This window comes from Hippopotamus amphibius, chromosome 7, assembly GCF_030028045.1.
Source record: "Hippopotamus amphibius kiboko isolate mHipAmp2 chromosome 7, mHipAmp2.hap2, whole genome shotgun sequence".
Lineage (NCBI taxonomy): Eukaryota > Metazoa > Chordata > Mammalia > Artiodactyla > Hippopotamidae > Hippopotamus > Hippopotamus amphibius.
Genome location: NC_080192.1, coordinates 126,235,979 through 126,250,185, shown reverse-complemented (window position 1 = coordinate 126,250,185; position 14,207 = coordinate 126,235,979). Strand labels below are relative to the sequence as shown.

At 56.9% G+C, this 14,207-nt stretch overlaps 1 protein-coding gene across 5 annotated transcripts in view; it reads left to right on the top strand.

Annotated features, from left to right (window-relative positions):
* The window catches only part of TOGARAM2 (TOG array regulator of axonemal microtubules 2), a 59,013-nt gene that overhangs the window by 7,837 nt on the left and 36,969 nt on the right, over positions 1 to 14,207 (top strand). For all 5 annotated transcript variants that reach the window (XR_009054816.1, XM_057743056.1, XM_057743055.1 and 2 more), the window contains exons 2-6: positions 4,257 to 4,401; positions 5,824 to 6,105; positions 7,409 to 7,620; positions 8,327 to 8,514; positions 13,087 to 13,133. Coding sequence is in view for 4 of the 5 variants with exons in the window: in XM_057743056.1 (XP_057599039.1) it covers positions 4,374 to 4,401; positions 5,824 to 6,105; positions 7,409 to 7,620; positions 8,327 to 8,514; positions 13,087 to 13,133 (757 nt within the window). In the remaining variant the exon portion in view is untranslated. The remainder of the gene's footprint in view (positions 1 to 4,256; positions 4,402 to 5,823; positions 6,106 to 7,408; positions 7,621 to 8,326; positions 8,515 to 13,086; positions 13,134 to 14,207) is intronic.

The window sequence follows — 14,207 nt, the reverse complement described above, 5'->3', positions numbered from 1 at the left end:
GATTGGATTTCAGACTTTCAGTGATAGGCTGAACCCAGGGGGTCAGAGTCCAATAGGTCCCCTGAGAACATCCAGAGTTTTCCCTGGAGGTCTATGGGGGGGCGGGGGGGGGCTACCTCCTGTAGGGGGAGGGGAAGAGCTGTGAATGTGGAGCAGAGGTGTGGGTGGGTGACTATTTTCAGGGAGACACCTGGGGTACAGGAAGGGGTATTCTGTCCCGTCTAAATTCTGACAATAACTAGTGGTAAATCTTGGTTAAGTCTCATATATTTTCTGTGCCTAGTCCAGATGCTGGGCTAGTGTCTCTGTTTCGGTCCTAAAATTTGTCAAAAACTTCCTTCCCTAGGAAGGTCCGTCCCAGGTCCCCCTTGAGGGGTCTGCATGAGAACACAGGTCAGGTGATGTCATGCCTCTGCTCGGAATTGTTAAAGCTCCCCTGGTCCCCGCAGAGCAAGCCCAGACTTGACAGGAGCACCGCGGGTACCGCCCCCATCTGCCTGCCTAGACTCGGGCTGCCTGCCAAACCCTAAACTCGTTTGATCCTCCGTGCCTTTGCTCAGAGTTTCCTCAGCCTGGAATGCTTTCTCACTTCCCTTCGCATCTTAATCCTGCTTCCTTCCTGGCCCAGCAAGCATGCAGCTTTTCCTTGGAGGGTCTCCAGGTGCCTAGTCAGATGTCACAGCAGAACAGGACAGACCGTGTTCTCTGGCCGTTGCAGAGAGCATTCCCTCACAGCATAGATTCACCATGAGAACAGCTGGACACCATCTAGTTTGAGCCTCTTACTCTGTAGACACGTCTGTCTCTTCCTCGTGAGGGACACCGTTGTCACCTGGCTCTGTCTCGTAGGAATGGAGGGCTGGGCCCTGGTAACTTTAAAGATAGTGTGAGTGTGTATGTCTGTGCATGTGTGTGTGTGTGTGTGTGTGTGTGTGTGTACGGTGGGGGAGGAGGAGGAAGAGCTCAGACCTGACAGTAGTGATTATCTACCAGCATTGGCACTAAATTATTTTTGTACATGACTTCATTTAATGCTAACAAAACCCCTTGTTAGGACATTTTTTCAGGTGAAGAAACCAAAGCTCAGAGGAATTAAATAACCTTCCCAAGTTAACGCAAGAGGGGTAGGGCAGCGTTCCCACCTAGCTGTGTCAACCTCAAAGCAGGGTTCCAGGTGTCCCGAGGTGGGCGTTCAGGGGCAGATGAGGGTGGGGGTAGGGGTGGGAGGGCTGCCTACACCCAAGCCCCCTCTTCAGGGAGTATTTCAGTGGAAGACTTATTTTGGGTTCAAATACTAAGTTTGGTAACTCGGCCATCTTTCCCTCCTCCCTCCCTCTCCTCACCTGAACATGGCACTGCTGTTCCCACCAAACACATCTCAGCAGATCAGCTCTCTGACTCCCTGGAACCCATGTCCCAGGATTGGGAGCCGACCCCTCCCTGGCCCCCCTGCTCGGATCCTTCATCCCTCCTCAGGGCCTGGCCCTGCTGCCCGAGGGCTATTCGTTCGAGGACCAGACTCTGCCCAGCTCCCTCGGGAGCAAGGTGGACCCCGAGTGCGGCACTAACTCCCTGCCGGCTCTACGAGGCACAGGGCGGTTGGGATTTTGTCCTTGGGGCCGACACTGTTTCCTGGGACAGTCCACGTATGTTTCCTTCCCACTTGAAACCCGAGTCCCTTCTGTCGCCTCTCTCCATTCCTGTGGTGTTGGTCTCCGTGGGACCTCTTTAGCCATAGCGTTAGTGGAAGGAGTGGACAACGGCCGGTGATCTCGGGCCAGCCCGCCGTCTGAGCGGAGACACCAAGGCTGAGTGGGGAGGAGCCAGCCGTCTTGGGTGATGCAGACAACAGGGCGGGAGGACGGAACCCTGGTCGCCAGAACCCCTGGCTGTGAGCCCTTTAGGTCGGGGGCTGGCTCTTCCAACAGGGGACAGTCACTCCTTGGTGCCTAGGACAGTGCCGGGTCCAACGGGGGCTCAGTGAGCTGTGCCCCAGGGGTCAGCCCTAAGCACCGTCTGTCCCAACCCCCAAAGCTCTGTCCACGTTTGGGATGGAACCTCTGATCCTGGTCTCATAGTTTGGACATAGATCTTTCAGGTCCCCCTAGGTCTGGCGGAGGTGCCACCCACTGCTCTCACGTAAGACATGGTTGTCCACCCACAGCTGTGGACGCCTCTCCTTGGGCAGGCACTGAGGGGGCCCTGCATGCCGACCCGGAGGGCCCGAGGGGTCAAAGGTGTGGACGCAGGCAGGGGCAGGCCTAAGACGGGCTCTGCCGGCGGAGTTGCCTGGGCAAGCTATGGAGTGGCCCCAGGCTTCCCTCCCGCACTGCTGGCGGCCCCCCGGGGCAGGGAGGGACCTGGGCCGTCTTGGTCTGCTGCGGAGCTTGTGGGGAGCGGGGCTGGGGGCAGTCTTGCTCAGAAGGTGCTGCCGAACCCTGTGTATCTGTACCCTCAGGCAGCGCCAGATCTTCTCTCTAGCCTCCTAGACGTGATCACGTTGGGGAGACTGGGCAGCGATATCCGCGTTGACCGCCTAAGTTCAGACGCACGGCTGGGATCCCTGTTATAAAAGGAATCTGAACCATAGCCCCGGGGTGGTCAGTCCTGTTTGAACATCAGAGTCACTCAGAAGTTAAGGAGAAAACAAAACAAAAAACCCCAAACAGATCCCCGTGGCTGCTGCCTAGAAGGCTCCACTTCAGTCGGGGCCTGGGGTGAAGCCTTGGAATCTGTCATTTTAATCAGTTCCCAGGAGACGCTGATCTGCCGTGGAGATTGAAAATAAGGGCTGTAGCTAAATATCGCTTTTTCACGTGTCATTCGCATAGAAAGTCTGCACTCTGGTTAGATACGGGGATCAGGAGTCTGGGGTCTACAACCCTCTGTGCCCCAAAGCCTGGAGTCCGGCTTGTTTGCCGTGAAAGGTTTGTCCTCCCAGGAATGTTCCTTCTGGGCTTTGCCTGAAGCAGCCTCCTTGCCAACGTCTCGAGTCTCTCGCTCAGTGGGGCGAGGGGTAGGGTGTGGGGACCCGCCGAGTGGAATCTCCCTCCACGTTGCTCGGGAGACGTGCTGAGTCCCTCGGCTATTCCTGGCTGCATGTCACTACCAAGTGGCCAAGTCCCTATCCCAGTGGTCAGCAGACGGGGCGTTGCCTTCTCTCCTGATTGTGAGGAAAATTCTCCTCGGACAGAGAACCTGAGTGGCTTGAGGTCGTAATCAGCCAGACCAGGCAAAGGCTGGGCTGGGCTGGAGCCTCTGTTTGGCCAGGAGGGTTGCTAGGAGCTGCTTTGCCTGCTGGGGCCTGGGTGGGGACGCGGAGGGCCGGCTTCCAGGTGGAAGGCAGGTTTTCTCAGTGCCTGGGCTGGGATTTGTTGCTCAGCAAAAGGGAGTTGGCATTGCATCCTGCCCTGGCCCCAGAAGATATCTCGAGGGACCTGCTCTCGAGTAGAAATTGGGAGATTAGGGAGATGTGACCTTGCCCCTGATTTTATCACCGATCAGCTCTGGCCGTTCACCTCCGCACCTGCCAGGGTGAAAATGGGTCATCATGATCTCAGCAGAGAATTTATAAAATTGGGTGAACTCACTGAGTCTGCGGCGAGACCCTTATCACATTGAAAGAGAATGAAGCCAGGTCAAGGGTGGGAGCGGGTGACTGTGACTGACCCCGGAGGGCTAAGGGAGGCCGGGAAGAGGCTTGGAGTAGTCAAGCGGTCAGCACAAGACAGTGAAATGGCTGAGAGGCTCTGAGACTGGCTTGGTCCACAGCGTGAGCAGGAGGGCCGGGAACTTGGTGCAGATGGAGACTGGTACGCCTGAGAGAAAAGTAGAGAGCTGGTCTCCGGGGAGCCCCCGCCACGTGCCTGTGGGTTAAGCAGGATCACAAAGCTTAACACTCAGCATGAGCTTCCAAGGCAGAGTTATGAGGAAAGTGCAAGCTGATGGGGCAGTAAAGCGTCAGAGTGCATCTTGATAAACTCCACCTTCCCCACGACCCTGAGGTGTCCGCGAGCAAAGCTGGGTTCTTGGGTTTCACGGACACTCTTCACAGTGAACTCTGCCTACTATCATGCAGCCTGGGGACTTGGAAACTTTGAAGCATCCAAGGGAGTCCAAATGTCAGAAAAGAAGTGTCCTTTGGTCCAGTAGCAGATGTCTTTACTACAAGAATGCTTTAGCTCCTGGTGGGCTTCCTGCAAAGTGGTTCAGAAAGTGCTTGTGATTTGTACTGACTTCTCTCTGCCTCTCCCCAGCGTAGGTCCCTGGATGTTACAGGTTGGGGACCTCCGGATGCCTGAGGATTGTACTCACAGCCCAGAAAGTAGCTGTTGCCTCCGGACAACCTCCCAGGCGCCTGCTCCACCCAGGGCATGGGTACCCGTGATGCTGTCCCTCCAGGTAAGGGGCACCAAGGGAGGTCATGGTGGGGATCTTCCTCGGATACTCCCAGGGGCTCTGTTTGGGAGATGTAGCTGGGCTGCCATGCCTTTCCACCCGGGCCAGCCTCTCTGTGGACCCTCCCTGCTTAGCCTCCTGTCGGGGGCTCCCAGGCCTGGCTCTGGCCTCCTCGGCCTGAACTTTGCCTCCACTCCGTGAGCTGGTGGGTTGACTGAAGGGCTGACTGTGGTGTTCTCTGGTGGGAGGATGAGGATGGGCAAAGGATGCAGGAATGGGGCCCGGGGAGGGCTGGGTGGCCCCGTTTCCTTAGCCGACAGGGCAGGAGAGTGGGAACGGTGTGGCTGGCTCTGTATCGGGAGACAGGGTTCCAGGCCTGGTGCAGCCGCCGGGAGCCGGCTGCGTGAGTCTCAGTTTCCTCTGGAGTGTGAGGGGATCAGAGGTCCTGCCTGAGGGGATGGGTGCTTGTGAGGTGGGGGGCTGCTTTTCTCTGGAGGGGTTGAAGCAGGGGCCTGGCGACCCCTGGGGAGGAGCGTGGAGAATGGGGAATGCCTGAGCAGTTCAGGAAACGGTCCACGGTGCTCAAGGCAGAGCACCTGGGCGGCCCATGAGGGAGCTGAGAAGGTGTCATGGGGGAAGGGCATTGGAGCAAAGCTGGGAGGGAGAAGTCAGGCTGAGAGGGCTGGGAAGAACGGGGTGGTGGGCTTTGGTGGGGATCGTGGCGCTCTGGCCGTCTGGGGTTGGGAGGGCAAGCCCCCATCTGAGGGCCAGGCTCTGGTTTGGGGGATGGGCTGTAGAGCTCCCGGGGCCGCCTGTCCCCGGTCCCGGCCTCCGTGGCCTCGTGCTTCCGTCCCCAGCCAAGGTTCTGGCCCCGGTGGCCGTGCACTGTGGGAGTGTCCCTAGGACCAGTGCTGCACCCCGCACACTGCCGCGTGGAAGCAGTGACGCCAGCCTAACGTCTTTTGGAGAAGGGGAGATTGGGGGGACTGAGCCTGGCGACTTGGTCACATCAAATGGCCTTTGAGTGCCCAGGGCAGCCTCTCTGGGACCTTTGGGCAGAGACGGGGGATTCCACCTGGCAGCTACCCAGGCGGGGCCAGTGACCACAGAGCAGAGCTTGGGCCTCATCCTGGAGGGAGGAGAGGGGTGTGTTTAGATGCCTGGCTGTGTCCTCAAGCTACGGGTGGGCATTATTTTTACCCTGGTCCCTGCTGAAAACACCCTTTGGTTTTAGGTGGGTCCTTTCAGTTCTGTGTCTCAGGGGATGGAGGTGTACAGAGGGGACCTGCAGGCATAGGGAGGTGGGGCTCTCCTAGGAACCCCGGGAAGGCAGCGCTTGCTCCAGGGCCCGGGAGGCTCAGCACCCGGGGCAGCGGGGGCCGTGGGCTCCTCTAGCATCGCCGCTCTTGTCTCTGCCGCCCTCAGCCTCCCTCCAGCCAACGCCGAGTGTCCTGCTGGAGAAGCCGTCACAGCTCTTGAGTGGACATGGGGACTCTGGCAGCCTCAAGCTGGATGCTCCCCTGAAGGGTTGGCAGGCCAGGAATGGTCACCCCAGGAACCTTGGGGTCCTGTCTCTGGGCCCCCACCCCCTGGTGCCACTCCCCTTGCTGGAGTCAGAGGCCAACAGCGTGGCCCGGGACACCACCCAGATCAAGGACAAGCTCAAGAAAAGGAGACTCTCGGAGGGGTTGGCGGCACCTTCCCGAGGTGAGCCCTGGGCCCTGCCTACGTGCCACCCGTCCACCCCGAGGTCAGGGACCCCAGGCCGCCTGGACTGTAAGGATCAGGAGGTGTCCTGCTGGCAGCTGGGGTCCATTCAGGGCTGGTCAGGGGGCACCCTCTGTCTACCCCCTCCGCCTCCTCCCTGGAACACCGTCTCCTGCCTGAGCCTCTGCTGTAGCTCCCAGCTGGCCTCCCCGTTCCCACCCTCGCCTCCTTCTAGTCGTCCCTGCAGAGGAATTCTTTCTGAACACAAATCTGACCATATTCTTCCTCCCACTCCCACCAACTATGCTTAAAGCCACCCAGTGGTTTTCAGGTGGACACAGGACTAGAACCCACTGTCCTCATTCCTAATTCAGGACTGATTTTGTTTCCCTTTCTACCCAACCTGCCTCTTAATTTTATCTTATTTTATTTTTTAAATAAATTTATTTATTTATTTATTGGCTGCATTGGGTCTTTGATGCTGCACACGGGCTTCTCTAGTTGCAGCGAGCGGGGGCTACTCTTCATCACGGTGCATGGGCTCCTCACTGCGGTGGCTTCTCTTGTTCTAGGCACGTGGACTCAGTAGTTGTGGTGCACAGACTTAGTTGTTCCACAACATGTGGGTCTTCCCGGAGCAGGAATTGAACCCATGTCCCCTGCATTGGCAGGCAGATTCTTACCCACTGCACCACCTAGGAAGCCCTGCCTCTAAATTTTAAATAGATGACTTTGATGAACACTTTCTACCAAATTTTTTTTAATTAATTAATTAATTAATTTATTATTTTATTGCCTGTGTTGGGTCTTTTTTTGCTGTGCGTGGGCTTTCTTTTTAGTTGTGGTGAGTGGGGGCTACTCTTCGTTGCGGTGCACGGGCTCCTCGTTGCCGTGGCTTCTCTTGTTGTGGAGCTCGGGCTCTAGGCGCATGGGCTTCAGTAGTTGCAGCACGTGGGCTCAACAGTTGTGGCTCACGGTCTCTAAAGCGCAGGCTCAATGGTTGTGGTGCACGGGCTTAGTTGCTCCGCGGCATGTGGGATCTTCCTGGACCAGGGATGGAACCCATGTCCCCTGCATTGGCAGGCAGATTCTCAACCACTGAGCCACCTAGGAAGCCCTCTACCAAATTTTACAGCAGTGGGAAAGGACACCCAGCACAGTCTAGTGGTGGGGGTGGGGCTGGGGCGGATCTGCCCTCTCCTTTCAGCCTCCTCAGGACATAAGGCCGTGTTGCTAGCATCTCAGTTAACCCCACTCCCTGCACTCCTGGGACTAACTTACTCCCCATCCCCACCCCATACAGCCTCTCTGGATCCTGGGGGAGGCCCCAAAGGAGTTCCGCTGAGGACCACCATCCCCCGAGTGACCTCTCAGAGGCTGCTGAGGGTGCCCAGGCCGATGCCTCCCATCCAGAGCATCCCTACCACCCCAGAGGCCAGTGGAGCCAAGGAGAAGGGCCTGGACCCTCCCAGGAGCCGTCAGCGTCCCCAGGAGCTGAGACCTGGTGCCCAGGAGGTAAGGTGCTTGGACTGTTCTGAGTCTTGCTTCCCTGTTCTTCTGTCTTTCTTTCTATCCTTCACCAAACCCTGCTCCCAAGCCCTGAGCTTCTTTGGAGGTGTTTTCTCTGGCCTGGGAGTTGCCCCAGAGGTACCGAGCCCAGTCGTCCTGAGCAGAGGCTGTGTGACCACCTGTCTTACACTTGGTGGTTCCCAAGTCTTCTCTGATCTAAATGTTCCAGAATTCCTAATGCTTCTGACCCTCCCCGTTTTTGGCAAGGGACTGTGGCAGAGGGCAAAGAATGCTGGGCTGGGACTCAGGAGATTTGGGAACTGGTTTCCACTCTGCCCCCCACTGGCTGTGGGACCTTGGGCAAGTCACTCCCCTCTCTGGGCCCCAGTTTGCACTAAACAGAGGGAATTGGACCAGATATTTTTGAGGATCCCTTTCAGCTCTGATGTTCTAGGATTTTCTGAAATGAGAACAGAAAAACAAATAACAATAACAACAAAAGGGGTTGGAATAGGAATGAGGAGACCCCCTTCTTGCCTAAAATGGTAAGGAAACAATGAGCCCGGGGGTCCCAGAGTTGTGTGGCTGGAAAGAGAAACAGCGGGTATTTGCCAGCACTGCTGCCCAGGTGGTTCCTGATAGAAGGGACCGCCTGTGTGAGATGCCTGGGAGGTACTCATAGACCAGCCCCCTCCCCCACCTCTGCTGCCAGGTGCAGATCTCCCAGCAGTACCTGCACTGCAATGATGAGAAGATGCACAAGTCCCTGGGAGGCATTGTGATCCCGCCCATCCCAAAGGCCAGGGTGCCTGCCGGGACCTCCTGCACACCTGGCTCCCTTCCCAGCCTCCTGCCTCCAGGTCAGGACATCCTCACGGGCCTGAGGCCCCCAACCACACGGTAAGCAGCCCTAAGTCAAAACTACCTGCAGTCCTCTCTCCTCCACCCCCCAAATCCGCTTGGGCTCCCTATGGCCGAGCCTCTATGCCAGGGCAGAACTCTGGGGGCTGGGCATGTGCAGGGCAGGGTCCTCCACTGTGAGCCTCAGACCTGGGGTGGTCACAGCTCTGACGCTTGACTCCAGCAGGAGGGGTATATGGGCTTAATTAACAATGTCTCGACCTCTATCTTGTACCAATGTGCTAATGTGTGTGGCTACTGCGGTGAGGAATCAAACACAAATTATTTTAAAGCTCTATTGAATTCATGGTAGATCTTTGTGATGATATATTTCCTTAATTAATGAATACTAAAAATTCAGGTATTATCATGTCTGTGTATGGAGGGGAGGTAGTCCACAAAACTTTTGAACTTAAAAAGTTCTCATGCCCCCAGAGGGCTGGGAATCATTGGGCAGAGGATCTCTGTGCTGTAATAAATCTGGACTTATGGCTTATAAGTGGGACAGACGGTGCCCTCCACATGGCCAAGAACATCCCCGTGGTCAGGCCAGACTGATATGTTGGATCGAGTGTGTGTGTGTGTGTGAGAGAGAGAGAGAGAGAGAGAGGGGGAGAAAGAACTGAGAGAGCTCTCTTTGGGGCTACTGTACCCATTTCTCTCAAGCTTCTTCACTCCCTCTGTCTCCCATGCTGCCTCTCCTTCTGTCTGTACACATGTCCACATCTTTCCCCACACCTGGTGGAACCCATCCGTGGACCTGCTCCTGGATTTGCGCTCTCTGCTTAATTTCACCATCCACCTCTACCTCCTCACTATTGGCCCTGCCTCCTCCTTTCCTGCTGACACCCTCCTCTTCCTCCCTCTGGGAGTTCTTGGCAGCCCCAGACAAGTGGACCTTTTCTCCCATCCCACTGCTCTTGACTTTTTGTGCATCTTTTGAGCTGTTGATGCCCTTGAACTCTTCTCCTTTCTTGCCTTCCTGAATTTGAACCTGCTCCTTGACCTTCCAGGCAGTCTCCTGTGCACATCTTCCTTCATCAATTCTTAAATTTGTTCAAGAGCCCTTTGCTCTCCCCTGGAATCTCATCTGTGCAGGTGGCTTCCAGGATCACGTGGGATGGATGTCTTCCGCATCCCCTGCTCTACCCTGAGGTCTCTCCAGAGTCAAGCTCTGTGCTTCCATCCTCCTGTTGAGCAGCCCCAGGGTCCTCCCAGCTGATGCAGGTCCAGTGTCAGAGGCAGGGATGGTGCATCACAGACGGAGCACCTCATGTTTCCCCAAATGAACCCCTCCCACAACCTCCCGATTCCCCCGAGCTGCAGGCATTCTCCTTGATCTTCTGATGTCAGTGTCATCTTCAACTCTTGCTCCTGTTGCCTCCTGCTCCTAACAGATTGCCACATTCCATCAGGTCTTTCTTAAACAAGAGAAAATACGAAAGCTACCACCCCCGTCTTGCCCCTGCCTTTCCTCTCAGTTTATACTTACTGGCTCCCCTTTGACCTCCCCCCATAGCTCCTACCTGGTCTCCTTGCAGCCCTGGGCTCTCCATCCTAATCTTTTGTTTTCAGCCACCCCCCCTGAATACTTCTCTTCCATGCATCTCACCTTTACTGACTTCCTGGTGCCAGCAGCGTCAAGATGAGTCTCCTTGGCCAGACACTCAGGGGGCCCCAGCTCCGCACGCCACACCTCCTCCCGTGCTGCTCTGCGGGAGCCTGCCCGCCCCCACACCCCCTGTGCCGAGCCCTGGATGGCACCTCCCTGCAGCCCCAACGCGAGCCTTTCATCCTTGGCCTGCCGATCAATTCTTATGTTCTCCCAGCCCCCGCTCCACGTCTCTCCTCGCTCTCAGGTCTTCCTTGGCCTCCTCAGGGTGGGGGGTGGGGTGGGGTGGGGAAGGGAAGTGTCTTCTCAGCACTGCCCACAGGGCATCCAGCCCATGCACTGCCTGACTACCTCCCTTCCACCCATGTGCTCACCTTTGATTTAAACCTCATTTCTACTCTTTAACTTGGAGCCCTACAAGGTGGGGGTCATATCTGGACATCTCTGTGGCTCCCTTGGTGTCAAGCTTGGTACCTGCCATGAATTAATCACACAATAAGTATCTGACCAGTTGCTGTCTGGTTGTGGCATGGATTGCTCTCCATTGACTCTGTGAGGCTAGCGAGCGGCTGGGAGGGAGCCACCATTACCCTTTCGTCCATCCTTCCACCCAGCCAGGCATCCATTTACTTACGTAAAGGCTACTGAGCGTCACTCTGGGCCAGGCATTGTGCCCGGTGCTATGAAAGCAAAGCCAAACAAGACAGTCCCTGTGTTCTAGGAGCTCATGGGAGATATTTAGTAGTAAACTGTTGACTCAAAGTCGGGTGAGGTAAGTGCTAAGATAGATGGCTGCCCCTCGTTCTGGGGAGCACAGTGGAAAATGATCTCAATCAGGCTGGGAAGACTTCTTGGAGGAGGTGAGGTCTGAGCTGAGTTTTGAAGGCTGAGGGAGAGTTTGTGAGATGGAGAGGAGGGAGAGTCAGGAAGGAGGAGTGATTCAGGCATTCGGGGAGCTGCTAGTTTTCCAGCAGCACCTGTGTTTGTGTGTGACAGTGGGTGAGGTAAGCAGGGCTGACGGGAGTATGAGCGCAAGGATATGAGCTTTATCTTGAAGGAGTGAGGTGCCTCCGGAGGCTTTTTGGTGTGGACGTGCATCAGATCCGATTGAGGAAGGACACTTTGGCAACCACAGAGTGGCATGGGCTGTGCACGTTGAGTCGGGGCTGCTGCAGGGAGTTGGGAGAGGGTTTGGGGCAGTGATGTGGCCACTCGTGGATGGGTTCAGCCTGTGTTGCCCAGGGGCACTGGTAGATGCTCAGATGTCCAGCCTGGCTCAGGCAGAGGGCTTTTGCTGGAGGTAGAGTTTTGCTGTTCCCATCCTTGTTATGGGGCCTGGTGGGGCCACCTCAGGTGGTGGTGGGGCTTCCGTGGGTTTGGAAGAGGGAGGAGGGGCTGGAACACTGCGTGGAGAAAGGCAGAGGCCCTGGTAGGTGTGGGCAACCGTGGCCTCCGTCCTTCCCGCTAGTGGGTGTCTAGAGAAGGGAAGGGGAGAGGTTTCCCAAGGTCCACGGCAGGAAGGAGGCAGAGCCATGAGCTCTGAGGCCACACCCTCTGTTCAGACCGGGAGGAAGAGCAGACCCCAGCTTGAGGCCAAAGGGGCGAAGCTGTGGGCCAGGAGCAGGATGCGGCAGGGCCTTGGGAAGCAAGTGGCACCGGGGTTTTCAGTGCCGCGTGCCTGCCTTGGGCAGCCAGGAGCAACCGCAGGGACTTCCTGGCTCCATTTTTGCCTCCAGCCCTGTTAGAGCAGCTGGGCAGTGGTGGGTTCCAACGGCAAAGACCTGGTGGATGGGCTTCCCAGGCTGGGTGTCCTGGATGTTTGCCTGCTGTCTCCAAACCGCACAAGCCCTCCATGTGGGTCCAGATCCAAGGTGTTGTTCCTAGGAGCAACTCTGAGACTTGGCTTGTCCAGGCCCACCTTGAAGCTCTGCCCCTCCAGGAGACCTCAGGGCCCCTGACCTCCGCAGTCCCCGCAGGTAGGGGTCCCTGGGTCTGGGCAGGCACTGGAGTGGGCTCTCCTACAGCCTGTCCTCTGGCCACCCTGGCCTGGGTCATTGTGCTGAGTGAATCCTCCGAGGCCAGAGCACAGGAAGTTGTGCCCCAGCTCTTCTGCTGTGGCTTGTTACCCTGTCAGCCCCCCAGGGGGTTCTGCTGTCCACACCTTTCCCAGTTGAGAAGAGAAAAATCCGTGTTGAATGATGTATAACTGGTCTTCATGGGAATATAAGCCCCACGAAGGCAGGGATGGCCATCTGTCTTAGTGATGCTGTATTCCCAGTGTCTACAACAGTGCTGGGCGTGTAGTAGGTCTTCAATAAATATCTGTTGAATGAGTAAATAGTACTGCCTATTTAAAAAATTACAATGAAAACCACTGCCGGGAACGCCCCATCTTCCCTTCCTGTGCTTGGTTTGGGATTGAACCTCAGTTACAAAATAGTGGTGATTTCCCATCAGCGGCAAAGGAGTCAATCTCTCTAGACCCTGAGAGGCAAGGGTCAGGGGATCACTGAACTCTCATGGAGAAGGGGCGGTTTGGAGGACTTGAACTCAGTCTGCCCTGAGCGGGAGGAGATTTATCCTCATCTGCTGCAGCTGCTCTCTTGCAGACATAGCAGGGGATGGGGCTCCCTTTTGGACGCAGCAGTTTTGTATGGAGGCTGGCTTCCCGGGGAACTGATGGGCTGTGCAGCCAGAAACTAGAGCTCAGAGCTGTGTCTGGACACCGAGCCTGGCCTGGTCTGGCTGGCCAGTCAGCCTGCCCTCACGTTTGTGGAAGGGGCTGCATCTCCTGCCACTTTGAACCCCTGGCCAAGAGCCTCTTTACAGGGCCACCCACAGTCCCTCTGCTGTGTCCCCTCTTGGCCGTCGCCCCGTCCTGGAGCAAGCCTGGGCCCCTAACAGCAGGAGCTCTTGCTTGCATTCTCTCATGGAGCTTTTTTCTCCCCCATTCTTTTAAGATTGTTCCGGGAGAGTGGGCCTCGGGACAAGACCCCCAGATCTCTGGGTATGTACTCGCCGTGCACACCTCCATTTGTTTTTTGACTCTCTGGTTCCTGGGCTGGAACATGGGATCAGAATTAGGGCGAGAGGAGACCTGCGTGCTCTCAGACTCAAGTCCCTCATTTCACAGACGGGGAAGCGGAAGTCACCCTGGTGCCACGGGGGGCGGCCTCTGCTCTGTGCCGCCCTCCACCAGCACGAGTCCCTTCGTGATCACCCAGCTGAGAGAGACAGTGCTGTCCTCATTTGACAGAGGGAGGGGTCCACTGAGGTTCATCGAGCTGGACCTTCTCCCTGGCCTCAGGGCACAGAAAGCAGCCTTGAGACATTTGCACGCAGGTCCTCATGGCTCCAAAGGTGGCGCTCTTGACCCATCGTGTGGCAGCCCCTGCACTGTTCTAAGCCAACAGAGGATTCCTCTCCAGAGTGAGAAACTAAACCATACCCCACAAACGTCTTAGCCGATCCCGGAAGGTTTCAGAATCAGGGGAATAGAGCCAGCTGGGCTGGCAGTCAGGCAGGTGGTTGGCAGGAGGCCGGGGCCCAAAGAGGCTCTCCAGCCTAATGACCTAGTTCATGGAGAGGATGGAAAGTCGGGTGAGGGGACCTGGGCGGAGAACGCTGGGCGTGGGCTGCAGGCGTGTGGGGGTGGAGGCAGCTGCGGTGCTGACCGGCAGGAGCGAGTGGGCTCCTGTCCCGCTTCCTGGCAGGTCACTCTGTAATCAGCTCAGCAGGCTGGTTGGTTGCCCAGGGGGAGGCTGCTGCCCAAGAGGCCCCAGGGTCAGGACGCTCAGCTGGGCCCGGCCCAGACAGGCAGGCCGGGCCCAGAAACCTCTGTGGCGGCTGTATCTCCGCCCCGCCCTGGCCAGGCTGCAGCAGGATGAGCTGGGGCAGTCTGGTGTGACTCACACTGGCACCCGGTGTCCCTTAAGAGCTACCCTGAGAGCTCTGGCATGGGGCTTTGGGTCAGGAGACGCCAGCCTGTAACTACTGCCTTGTCTGTCTCACTAGCTTGCTGCTGGAGAACCAGGTCCTCAGGGGGCAGAGGCCGGGCTGCTTGGACAAGTCTTTCCAGGAA